This window comes from Zootoca vivipara, chromosome 9, assembly GCF_963506605.1.
Source record: "Zootoca vivipara chromosome 9, rZooViv1.1, whole genome shotgun sequence".
NCBI lineage: Eukaryota > Metazoa > Chordata > Lepidosauria > Squamata > Lacertidae > Zootoca > Zootoca vivipara.
Genome location: NC_083284.1, coordinates 74,544,835 through 74,557,723, shown reverse-complemented (window position 1 = coordinate 74,557,723; position 12,889 = coordinate 74,544,835). Strand labels below are relative to the sequence as shown.

The following is a 12,889-nucleotide window of genomic DNA, read 5'->3' as shown; positions in this document are numbered from 1 at the left end:
TATTATTATTCCGTCCTATACCCGGAAGTGTCAGGGTGGAAGGAAGGTCCAAAACCCTGCCTTTGGCTCCATTAACAGTCAATGACTTTGACAAGCTTTGGTTTGTTAATTTTTTTGGTACTATATTGTTAAATAAACAAAGGACACAGGGCTTTATTATATATTATGCAGAACAAAACTTAATTTGCCAAAAGCCTGGTTATAGAGAAACATTTTTACCTTGCTCCTAAAGATATGTAACGAAGATGCCAAGTGGGTCTCTCTGGGGAAAGCATTTCACCACAGAATAGGTCCATTGTGGAGGAGGCACATAATGTAGGACCTCAGATTATTATCACAGGGTCCAGGTTGGTTGTAGATCTTTATTTCCCCCCCTTATTTCCTGGTGGAGAGGGGGGGTCACCATTTCGTGGTTCACCACAGGTGCTAAAATATCTTGGACCAGCTGCTGTACAGGCCCACGTCGATGCTTTAAGTCCCACTTCTGACACCATGGAAGCCTCGCATAAGCTTCAGTAGTGAAACAAGAAGGGTATTGAATGTATAGATGTCATTGTTATATGCTGAGATGATATTTAGGAAAACATGGGTTAGAGGAGGTTATACTTGGTTGGGGAGGGGGGAATCCCTTCACCTTATACCTGTAGATGAGAGGCCTGATTGTGCAGCTGAAATATGGGGCTAATTTCCTATTTAGAAGAATTAGTTGAGGGATGACACTGGGGAGAGGGGGGGTGCTGCTAAGGGGGAGACAGCTCAATCCCTCACCCTGAATAGACATCACCCTGAAGTCAGGCAATAAATAGACCAGGGGGCAGGCAAACCTTCTCTTGTCATTGTCCTTTTCATTTTCCCCAAAGTGCTACTGGGGGGGTGACTCCCAAAAAAAATTATGATGTTATTAATGTGAACCCTTTGTTTAACATGGTGCAATTCAATCCATACCCTGGAAAAGAAATGTGATTCTTAAACTTTATGCTGCTCGTGTTTATGTAACAGATAAGAGAGAAAGTCTTGCTTTGAACCAGCATTTTATTTTTCACTTTCTGCAACAGTAGAATGAATAACACTGCAATACATAAGATGCAAAATTGGGAACTGCTGAAATTGTTACCAGTAATTCTACCAGTAATACTCAACCTTCATAAATCAACATAGCCTAAATAAGTCTCTCTCTCGCATACACACACACACACACACACACACAGTGCAGCTGGTCTTTCTGTTTCTCAGATTTCTCTATCTGATGTTGCACTATCTCCCACAGATGCTTTCCTGGAGGTCAGCAAATAAATATGGCAGAAGCCATTTTCTCCAAAGCTTTTGATATCCATTCATCAATGCCTATTGATTTAGGGAAGCTGTTACACTTGGTGCTTTGTTCTTTCTGACAAGTAGCGCTGATCATTACTTGCACCCAGACTTGTGAAGCTGCCAACATGCCAGATTTCTCTTTCACCTTCTGTGTGTTTTCTGTATGAAGCTGTCGAACGGCTGCCAAAGCAGCAGAATGTAAGGAGTTGCACAGGGACTCTGCCAAGCGGTGCAGGGTGCCTGCCTCGCCTTCAATTTTTTTAAATTAAAAAATCTTTTAAAAGCATACACAGGCTACAAGTTGGAGCAAATAAAGAGCAAGTGCAGAAAGGCTGCCTAACCCTTTCCCCACTGATCACAAGATTCTGTTTAACATGTAATTTGAGTCAAGGAAACTCTAAAGTGTGCATTCCCAGTTTTGTGTCTCATTTCAGTTTCTCCTTTCTCGTCCCAGTTCCTTCTCTGAAGCTTCCAATTACACAGATTTGCCCTTCTGCACCTGACACTACCTGTGCAGCAAATTTTTATTTTTGAAATGTGAATTAACTCATTAAATAAACCAGAAGAAGTCCTGAAGATCCAGGATGCAGGATTCTGGATGACACAGAACTGGTCCGGATGCAACAATTCTGGCTTAATAAACCATGGTGTATTCCTGATTTATTAATGTTCAGGCCCAGACACTCTCTTCCCCAACCATTAGGGTTACAACTATATGACTGCAATCTCAGCCCCTTTAAACCAGTTCCCTGTTACATGAAAAATAGTGGGCTGAGGTGTAGTTTCAACTGAATAACCAGGATCTGAAACGAGACTCAAACCATGCTTTCAGATCCTGCTTAGTGAAACAACATTAAGCCATAGTTCCACATTTCAGACAGAACAGTCCCAGGAAGCAAATTGAGGCAACTACCTCGGGGGGAGCAGATATCAGGAGGGGGAGAGAATCTCCCATGACTAGGTTGCTGTCATCAGGAAGGTGTTTATCCCATTGCCAGTTATATTCAGCTGCTGGTCTGGTCGGCTACTGTGTATGGAAATGGGCAGGCCTTGGGTAGACCTTGTACTGTATGTATATTTTAAAAATGCTTTCCTTAAAGCCCATTTTTCAAAGCTAAAGGGATGTGCTTTAAAAACGACTTTATCTCATTTTTGAATTCTCAGGGCAGCTGCTTTGGTTTGAACTCTATTTGCACATTTTACCTCAAAATGCTTTCAATTAAAAAATAATTGAGCAGAATTCTTCTGCATATTATTTTCCACCCATGTGGAATAATCTACCTTTAGTTATTCTGATACGTGCTTAACAAGCACAAGGCTCTTAAAACAGCTGGGCTGGCTATGTACTGTAGGTGATTTGTGAGAACACAGGACATAGCGAAAGCTCTATTTTCATTGAATGCCATCTGTATTTAAAACAAGCTTGTAACTACCCTTATTAAAAGAGTCAGGTTTTATCATCGGATTATGCCATTGCAGTGAAATTATTGTAGCAGTGAAATTATTTTTCCTCCCAAAGATCATTGGTGAGTCACAATTCGAAGCAATGCCACGCATCTCAAGTTCATCTAAAGAGGCCTCCTTAAACATCGTTTCACACATGCACAACAGTTTATGTGTACATCTAAAATAGCAATATTTGCACACAACAAAGTGCTTGCCACTGCATATACCATACATGTGCACATGCAAGGAAGCTGGAGAGGAGAGGGGGGAGAAATCCGTTGGAAATGAAGTGTCTTAGGAACTGATTGATCTGGAAGGTAAGAAAAGAGAAAATTTGTCTGCATAGTAATTAATGGTGCTTAGGAGATTGCAGTAAAAGTCCATGCCTGTGCCTCTAGAAACAAAGTGTAGTGGAATATTAATCAGCAGAGGGCATGGGATTTGGACTGAAGAAACTCATTGTAGTTAATTGAATTAGTTATGATTATCCATTTGACACTGAGGGATCTGGAGGTTTGCAAGCGTCTAGTCATCAGTTGGTCCAGAAATGAGCTGAGCTCTTTATCCTTTTCTTTTTGAAAATGCTTCTGCTTTTTCCCAGTCCATAGGTGACTCACCCACTTTGAGAAAAAACTGGATCCTGGGACTTATTAACAGTCCAGATTAAGAAGCCACCAGGTCTGGGGGCTGCCTACTTGAGAACCCAAAGGATTCCAGTGAGAATTGTTGATAATCACAGCACCAAAGACAGCCTCCATCCTGGAAGACAGGAAATCAGCCAACAGAATCCAAAATTCCTGAAAAGGGCAGACCATGTTCCTGGCAATGCAGTGGAAATCACTCTTCAAGGGGAAATTGTTAAGCAGATTGCAGAACAAGCAACACTGAGGGGAAAGTCAACCCACTCCTAAAAAGGGAACTGCTGCCTCACCAGCCTTGGGAGTTCTTTGAAAGTGTCAGTGAGTGATCTACCGGGAAGGGGTGATCTATTGGGTCTTCCAAATATTTTGCTTTTGCTTTATATATATATATATATATATATAAACATTTCTGCTATGTACTACTATCCATTCTTAAGGAAATCAGCCCTGAGTGCTCACTGGAAGGACAGATCGTGAAGCTGAGGCTCCAATACTTTGGCCACCTCATGAGAAGAGAAGAATCCTTGGAAAAGACCCTGATGTTGGGAAAGATGGAGGGCACTAGGAGAAGGGGATGACAGAGGACGAGATGGTTGGACAGTGTTCTCGAAGCTACGAACATGAGTTTGACCAAACTGCGGGAGGCAGTGGAAGACAGGAGTGCCTGGCGTGCTATGGTCCGTGGGGTCACGAAGAGTCGGACACGACTAAACGACTAAACAACAACAACAACATGTACTACTCAGGGCAACTTACAACCATTCACAGTCACACCATCACACCATTTGCCTTGCCTCCACAGCATCTGGAGGACACCAAAGTGGCTTCTCCCACCTCTGTCTCATTGCTAAGGCCTTCTCTCAGAAGACCCAGTTTTTCCATGGCTGGCCATGGCTCTCAGTTAACTATCCCAACATGTGTCCTTTGGGCGTACATGTACATCACCACTTGCCAGCATGCACATGTCGAGAAGGGCATATGGGAGGTAACTCTCCCATGGAAATATGTCAAATCCATTCAAAGGCCCTCAGCATCATTATTTTTCTCAATTTAAGAATGTCGCTGTTCATTAGGGACTGCCCCACTCCCTCCACAAAGAGTGGACACGTCATATCAAAGCACGTGCTTCATGCCATTTCATGTAATGCAGCTGCTGAGACATGTTTTTAACACTTGGGAACACATTGTAGGATAGTTAGTTTTTTAACATCCCTTTAACTGAAATGTCTCTGGCCCTCTTGGCTTTTTAGCCAGTGGGAGGGTAACTACTATAAAAGGGAACACAGCATGGAGAAGGTAAATGGAAATCTTCAATGAGTTATTGGGAGTGGGACTTAGTCAGTGATCAATGGTAAGATAATTAGGATATTACAAGCATATGTTGGTGAATAGGGCATGTTTATTAGCTACTATCTGAACTTCTGACTTAGACAACACCTGCATAGCTTCAGCAATGCTACAGTCTATATGTTCCCCAAGTTACACAGCGAGCCATGATTCTGCGATGTCTCCAGCAGAAAAGATGGAGAGCAAAGCTTCTAGCTACGATGGCTACGTGCTCCCTCCACAGTCAGATCCAGTAGACCTCTGTAGATCTGTGGCAAGAAAGGCATGATGCGCTTGTGTTTGCTGGTGCCCTGTAGGCATCTGCTTAGCCACTGGGAAACATGCTGGATTTCATTGGCCAGCAAGACTCTTCCAACAGCCTTCACCCAGCCCTGTTATACCAAGACTCATGCAGGGAGCTGCTCAGGGTGCTATTCCACCAACCATGTCACCCTCCTTGCATCCCACCAGAACCAGGATGGGTGGATCAAGACTGAACAGGCATCCCACCCTTGGCCATTGCAAGAGAAAGAGGAGGAAGGGGAGAATGTCTGCCTGCTGTCACAGAAGCCCTCTGCTGCTGCTAGAATGGGGACCTTGAATGTTGTGAGGGAGAGGAGTGGAGCACAAGCCAATGAGCCCCAAGAACCCCCACAGTCCCCTCCCAACCCACGAAGCCATCTCTCCTAGCAGGACCAAGAGGAGCCAGCCAGGTAGGTAGGGAGCAAGGGAGGTGCCAAATGTAGCCTACCAAAGGGGATGGATGGATCAGCCCACTGCTGTCATTGCCCCATTAAGCATAGAGCTGGTTCCTAACAATGCCCATTCTGAGCCACATGATCACATATCGGCCATTCTGCCTCACAGAGAGTTCTGTGTAGCTTTATATCTTCCATTTTCCTTCTTGGTCAGAAAGCATACAGTATATCCTGCACCTCAACTACTTAGAGCAGTTTTTAAAATAAAAAATAAAAAAGACTGTTTTCTGAATCATGTAAGGAATGAAAATTTAAAGGACAGTAAAACTGAAAATACTGCATAAATAGTTACACACCTTAAGGCCTTGATCCTAGTCACCTTTACCTGAGAGTAAGTTCCATTGAAATCAATAGGACTTACTTCTGAGTAGACAAGTATGGATTGCACTGTCACCATGAATTCAGTCCAGCCGATTACCATATAAGCAGATATACAACTGTAGTATTAATGACACAAGATTTTTGTGCCACTTTAAGGCTTGACAAATTCACAAGACTATTATTTCTGCAACAGCATTTGGTTCCCCCACTTAATTTTCTCAAAATAACTTGCTAGTATCTGGTACTAAGCTATATTGTGCTGCAGACACAAAAGGTTTGTGACCTTTAAATATTCTCCAGAATATGGTTTCTACCTAATTGTCATTGCTGCCTATTTGAACACTGTTGGGTTAATCTTATTTATAATCAGTCTTAACACACATTAACACGCAGTACAACTTCCAGTGGCAAATGAACCGTGGGCATTGTGCTTTTATTTTGTTTTTTAAAAAAAATACAGCATTCATGCTATTTTGGTATACCACTTACGGGCCAACAAACACCTCACTCAGAAGGACACAACTCTTAATTTCATTTAGTTACTTCTGAGTACCTGTTACTGTGATCCTACAGTGAAACTTACTTCAGAGAAAACATGCATCTGATTGCAGCTCAGTCGTGTGAATGTTTATTTAATCATTCACTCACTTGTTTTAAATATTTTGATCACATTCTCCATTAGAAACGATTCCAGAGTGGCTTACAATAAAACACGATTCATATACACAAAACAGCACCATGAAACTTGACGATGAATGTGGGCAGTAGGAATCACTCCCATAGAGGTACAAAAAAACCTGTGCCTTAATTCATGGTCTTTAGACCAATGATATTCTGCATAATGCTGGAATTGTTTATAATGGGTCTGACACAGCTAAAGTTAATAACTGCTAATCCCCATATATCTTAATGAGAAAATTAAATACATGCCCAACAGCACAACCCCTATATGTACTTACGGTACTTACAACAACTTTCAAGGGAGTTTGGGGTGGCTGCCTAAATCTCTCAGTGGGGCTTAAAAGTGCTTTATATTGGCTGGTATGTCTCCAACATTTACAGCAATAGGATACATTTTAAACAAAGAAACATCTGAAACAATGTTTCTCAAAACATGAATATAAGCCCCGTCTAAAGCCAGAAGTTCATCTAAAAGCTCTCCTAAGGGCTAAATGTAAAATGAAAATGCCAACCAAGTCTGTTCATTTAAAAAACAAACAAAAAGGCTATAGACTTTCATGTCTTTAGTTCTGAGAGAAATATTAATGCAGCAGTAATATACACATAGCTGCCAAGTTATCCCTTTTTTTAAGGGATTTTCCCTTATGCTGAATAGGCTTCCTCGCGAGAAAAGGGAAAACTTGGCAGCTATGAATATACATTACAAATCTAAAAACGACTGAGCAATTGCTATAACATTTGTAAGTTACTCTTATTATAAATATTGAAACTTGACATTGTCTGAATACTAAAATGAGTAGGTCACATTTGCCTCAGTGGTATTCTTATTTCCTTAATTGACATTTTTTTATATATAAAAAGGTTGTATACTTTATTCCTGGACATGTGTGCTAGTTCACATAGAGGAGAACATTCCTGGGCTCAAAGTGCAGGAGCATCAAAGGGAGGTGATGTGTAAGGACCCTGTTCCTTGCATACTTACTTTGTAAGTCCTGCCACATTCCACAGGAATTATTCCCAGGTAAGTGTGCATAAAGGTAAAGGGACCCCTGACCATTAGGTCCAGTCGTGACCGATTCTGGGGTTGCGGTGCTCATCTCGCGTTATTGGCCGAGGGAGCCGGTGTACAGCTTCCAGGTCATGTGGCCAGCATGACAAAGCCGCTTCTGGCGAACCAGAACAGCACACGGAAATGCCGTTTACCTTCCCGCTGGAGCGGTACCTATTTATCTACTTGCACTTTGACGTGCTTTCGAACTGCTAGGTTGGCAGTTCGAAACTGCTAGGTTGACAGTTGTTAGGTTGACAGAACTGCTGGTTGGCATTTGAGCTCACCCCGTCGCGGCCGACCTTCTGATCAGCAAGCCCTAGGCTCAGTGGTTTAACCCATAGCACCACTTGCATCCCTTAAGTGTGCATAAGATTGTCCTAATAAATACTAAGCTCAGAAGTAAGCCCCATTGAATTTGATGGGTCTTACTCCCAAGAAAGCAGGTATAGGATTGCCACCTTAATGAAGTGCACCACCTCCATTGAAATGAATGGAGGCTGCTCCAGAACACTCCTGAGCTCAAGACCTCCTTCGTGTCAGTGGGGCTTTCCCAGGACCAGGATTGTGTCAAACTCTTTTCCTCCCGGATTCAATCTAAGGTATAGCAGCTGGACAATTAACTATCAATGATTCAACTCTGCAAGCTTCAAATCTGGTTGACAATATAATTTAAGATGTGTTTGGTTCTCAGGCGAGGATAATGTGAGCAAGAAAATCCATTTCCCAAAACAGAAAACCACCAAAGTGTGAGTTGCAGGAACAGAAACACAACAGAAAAGAGACACCTTCCGACTTTGGTCAGAGTAAAATCCAAACTGTGGCCAAACAGCAGTCTTCTGAGAGGACAGTTGTCGTTTTAATGCGCTCATGTCATGTCAATTTTCCTTGGCACTTCTGGGCAGGCCTTGTAAGCCCAGCCTTTCACCCCAAGGTCCACTGGACTGGAATGCCCCCTCTTCTCTCTGTTCCAAGTTCACTGCAGGTTATGATTAAATAATGGCAATAGGAATAATTGACAGCCAGAACTAGTGTCTGTCCCAAGCCCATAGGATTCCTTTTTTAAAGGCTCTTCCCAAGTGGGGTGAAGTCTAAAGTAGACAAGTGGGGGTGAGGGGGGAAATTCTGCCCAGCGAAATGTCCCCCTCGCAGTCGCCAAACTCGGTGGCGCCCTCTTGGTCGGGAGAGATCTGGGACGCGCCGTCGAAAGGGCCTCCCCAGCCGCCGCCCCCCACGTTGGGGATCCTGTTGGCGTCGGTGTCGCCTTCCCTGCGGAAGAAGAAAGTGTCTTGGTTGCAAGAGATGAGCTCGTGGCTGAGGTTGGCCGTCTCCACCGGGGAGCCCGAGCACGGCCGGCTGCAGCCCAGGAGGCGGGAGAAGACCTTCCTGAAGTCGGCGTTGAAGGCGTAGATGATGGGGTTGAGGGAGGAGTTGGCCCAGCCGAACCAGACGAAGACGTCGAAGGTGGTGTCGCTGACGCAGGGCAGGCCGGCGCCGGGGTCACCGGGGGGCCTGTCGCAGAAGGGCACCATGCAGTTGAGGACGAAGAAAGGCAGCCAGCAGCAGACGAAAACCCCCATGATGACCGAGAGCGTCTTGAGGACCTTGGTTTCCTTGCGCAGCGACGACTTGAGGCCCGAGTGGTGCTGATGGTGGTGCAGAGGGTGCGCGCAGTCCAGGCGCCAGGCGCTGCGGCAACTCTCGGCGTGCTCGGCCGCCCTCTCCAGCGACGAGATCCGACGGATCTGCACCTGAGCAATCCGGTAGATCCGCGTGTAGGTGACGATCATGATGGCCACGGGAATGTAGAAGCTGATCAGCGAGGAGGAGATGGCGTAGGTCCGGTTCAGACTGGAGTCGCACTGCTCCGACGGCGCCGCCGTGCTGTTGCTGCTGCCCAAGCCATCGGCCCACGAGGAGACGCTCTCCGGGTCCGGGCTGGCGGTCCAGGGGGCGGCGCCGGCAGGGGTGCGCGGGTCGTGGCCTTTGTGCCAGTTGAGCTGGACGGGGAGGAAGGAGATGAGGATGGAGAGCGCCCAGGCCAGGCCGACCATGGCCAGAGCCACGCGGGGGGTCATCTTCCTCTCGTACCTGAAGGGACTGGAGATGGCCCAGTACCTGTCGACGCACAGGTTGAGGATGGAGGCATCGAGAACATGATGTCGAAGGCCACCCAGACGCTGCAGAAGGCGCCGAAGGGCCAGTAGCCCGCCACCTCGGCCGCCGCCTTCCAGGGCATGACCAGCAGCGCCACCAGCAGATCCGAGACGGCTAAGGAGACTATGAAGATGTGCGTGACCTTAGCGCGCAGGTGCCGCGAGCCCACTATGGCGGCGCACACCAGCACGTTCCCCAGGAGGGTCCACACCACCAGCAGCGACAGCAGGCTGCTCGCTGCCACCATGTGCAGTCGGTCCAGTCGTGACCGATTCTGGGGTTGCGGTGCTCATCTCGCGTTATTGGCCGAGGGAGCCGGTGTACAGCTTCCAGGTCATGTGGCCAGCATGACAAAGCCGCTTCTGGCGAACCAGAACAGCACACGGAAATGCCGTTTACCTTCCCGCTGGAGCGGTACCTATTTATCTACTTGCACTTTGACGTGCTTTCGAACTGCTAGGTTGGCAGTTCGAAACTGCTAGGTTGACAGTTGTTAGGTTGACAGAACTGCTGGTTGGCATTTGAGCTCACCCCGTCGCGGCCGACCTTCTGATCAGCAAGCCCTAGGCTCAGTGGTTTAACCCATAGCACCACTTGCATCCCTTAAGTGTGCATAAGATTGTCCTAATAAATACTAAGCTCAGAAGTAAGCCCCATTGAATTTGATGGGTCTTACTCCCAAGAAAGCAGGTATAGGATTGCCACCTTAATGAAGTGCACCACCTCCATTGAAATGAATGGAGGCTGCTCCAGAACACTCCTGAGCTCAAGACCTCCTTCGTGTCAGTGGGGCTTTCCCAGGACCAGGATTGTGTCAAACTCTTTTCCTCCCGGATTCAATCTAAGGTATAGCAGCTGGACAATTAACTATCAATGATTCAACTCTGCAAGCTTCAAATCTGGTTGACAATATAATTTAAGATGTGTTTGGTTCTCAGGCGAGGATAATGTGAGCAAGAAAATCCATTTCCCAAAACAGAAAACCACCAAAGTGTGAGTTGCAGGAACAGAAACACAACAGAAAAGAGACACCTTCCGACTTTGGTCAGAGTAAAATCCAAACTGTGGCCAAACAGCAGTCTTCTGAGAGGACAGTTGTCGTTTTAATGCGCTCATGTCATGTCAATTTTCCTTGGCACTTCTGGGCAGGCCTTGTAAGCCCAGCCTTTCACCCCAAGGTCCACTGGACTGGAATGCCCCCTCTTCTCTCTGTTCCAAGTTCACTGCAGGTTATGATTAAATAATGGCAATAGGAATAATTGACAGCCAGAACTAGTGTCTGTCCCAAGCCCATAGGATTCCTTTTTTAAAGGCTCTTCCCAAGTGGGGTGAAGTCTAAAGTAGACAAGTGGGGGTGAGGGGGGAAATTCTGCCCAGCGAAATGTCCCCCTCGCAGTCGCCAAACTCGGTGGCGCCCTCTTGGTCGGGAGAGATCTGGGACGCGCCGTCGAAAGGGCCTCCCCAGCCGCCGCCCCCCACGTTGGGGATCCTGTTGGCGTCGGTGTCGCCTTCCCTGCGGAAGAAGAAAGTGTCTTGGTTGCAAGAGATGAGCTCGTGGCTGAGGTTGGCCGTCTCCACCGGGGAGCCCGAGCACGGCCGGCTGCAGCCCAGGAGGCGGGAGAAGACCTTCCTGAAGTCGGCGTTGAAGGCGTAGATGATGGGGTTGAGGGAGGAGTTGGCCCAGCCGAACCAGACGAAGACGTCGAAGGTGGTGTCGCTGACGCAGGGCAGGCCGGCGCCGGGGTCACCGGGGGGCCTGTCGCAGAAGGGCACCATGCAGTTGAGGACGAAGAAAGGCAGCCAGCAGCAGACGAAAACCCCCATGATGACCGAGAGCGTCTTGAGGACCTTGGTTTCCTTGCGCAGCGACGACTTGAGGCCCGAGTGGTGCTGATGGTGGTGCAGAGGGTGCGCGCAGTCCAGGCGCCAGGCGCTGCGGCAACTCTCGGCGTGCTCGGCCGCCCTCTCCAGCGACGAGATCCGACGGATCTGCACCTGAGCAATCCGGTAGATCCGCGTGTAGGTGACGATCATGATGGCCACGGGAATGTAGAAGCTGATCAGCGAGGAGGAGATGGCGTAGGTCCGGTTCAGACTGGAGTCGCACTGCTCCGACGGCGCCGCCGTGCTGTTGCTGCTGCCCAAGCCATCGGCCCACGAGGAGACGCTCTCCGGGTCCGGGCTGGCGGTCCAGGGGGCGGCGCCGGCAGGGGTGCGCGGGTCGTGGCCTTTGTGCCAGTTGAGCTGGACGGGGAGGAAGGAGATGAGGATGGAGAGCGCCCAGGCCAGGCCGACCATGGCCAGAGCCACGCGGGGGGTCATCTTCCTCTCGTACCTGAAGGGACTGGAGATGGCCCAGTACCTGTCGACGCACAGGTTGAGGATGGAGGCATCGAGAACATGATGTCGAAGGCCACCCAGACGCTGCAGAAGGCGCCGAAGGGCCAGTAGCCCGCCACCTCGGCCGCCGCCTTCCAGGGCATGACCAGCAGCGCCACCAGCAGATCCGAGACGGCTAAGGAGACTATGAAGATGTGCGTGACCTTAGCGCGCAGGTGCCGCGAGCCCACTATGGCGGCGCACACCAGCACGTTCCCCAGGAGGGTCCACACCACCAGCAGCGACAGCAGGCTGCTCGCTGCCACCATGTGCGCGCCGCCGGGACTGCCGGGAGGAGCTCCGGCCGCAGCAGGCTCCGTGGCGGCGGGAAGCAGCCCGTGCGTCCGCGGCGTCGTGGCGGCGCCTGCTTGCCCGCGCAGCGTGGCGTTCTTGCTCCAGGGCGCCTGCAGCATGGCCGGCGCCGCCGCTCTCCTCCTGCTCCTCCTCCGGGCGAAGGCGCCGCTTGGGTCTTCCAGCGCGCTCCGCTCGGCCCCATCGGTTCCCCCGGCCCGGCCCGCCCGTCAGCGCCGTCGAGCGCGCCGCCCGCCTGCCCGTGCCCCTTATCGCCGGCGCGCCTGCTGCCCGCTGCCCGCTTCCCTCGCAGGCGCTCGACGCTCCTCCTCTGCCGCTCGCATGCCGACGCCCTCGCGGAGCCTCCCCTTGGCCCGCCCTCGCCGGACCCCGAGGCTTTTCGCACCGACGGCCGAGCGGGAGGGCTGGGCTGGGGTCGAGAGAGGCCGGCGCCCCTTCCCGGGAGCCGTCGGTGGCGCTGGGGCTGGGGCTGGTCCCGGGCTGGGAGACGAGCTGCCTTTCCACTC

General features: G+C 49.1%; 2 protein-coding genes across 2 annotated transcripts; both read right to left on the bottom strand.

Moving 5' to 3' along the window:
• Positions 1-8,626: 8,626 nt before the first annotated feature.
• On the bottom strand, positions 8,627-9,942 carry DRD5 (dopamine receptor D5). The gene is given in 2 exon segments (XM_060278268.1): positions 8,627-9,690; positions 9,693-9,942. Coding segments are annotated over 2 exon segments (1,311 nt in total). The 5' UTR covers positions 9,940-9,942.
• A 1,085-nt stretch (positions 9,943-11,027) lies between these two features.
• Positions 11,028-12,484, bottom strand: LOC118083531 (D(1) dopamine receptor). Its single transcript, XM_035112031.1, is given in 2 exon segments — positions 11,028-12,085; positions 12,088-12,484. Coding segments are annotated over 2 exon segments (1,455 nt in total).
• Positions 12,485-12,889: the final 405 nt, after the last annotated feature.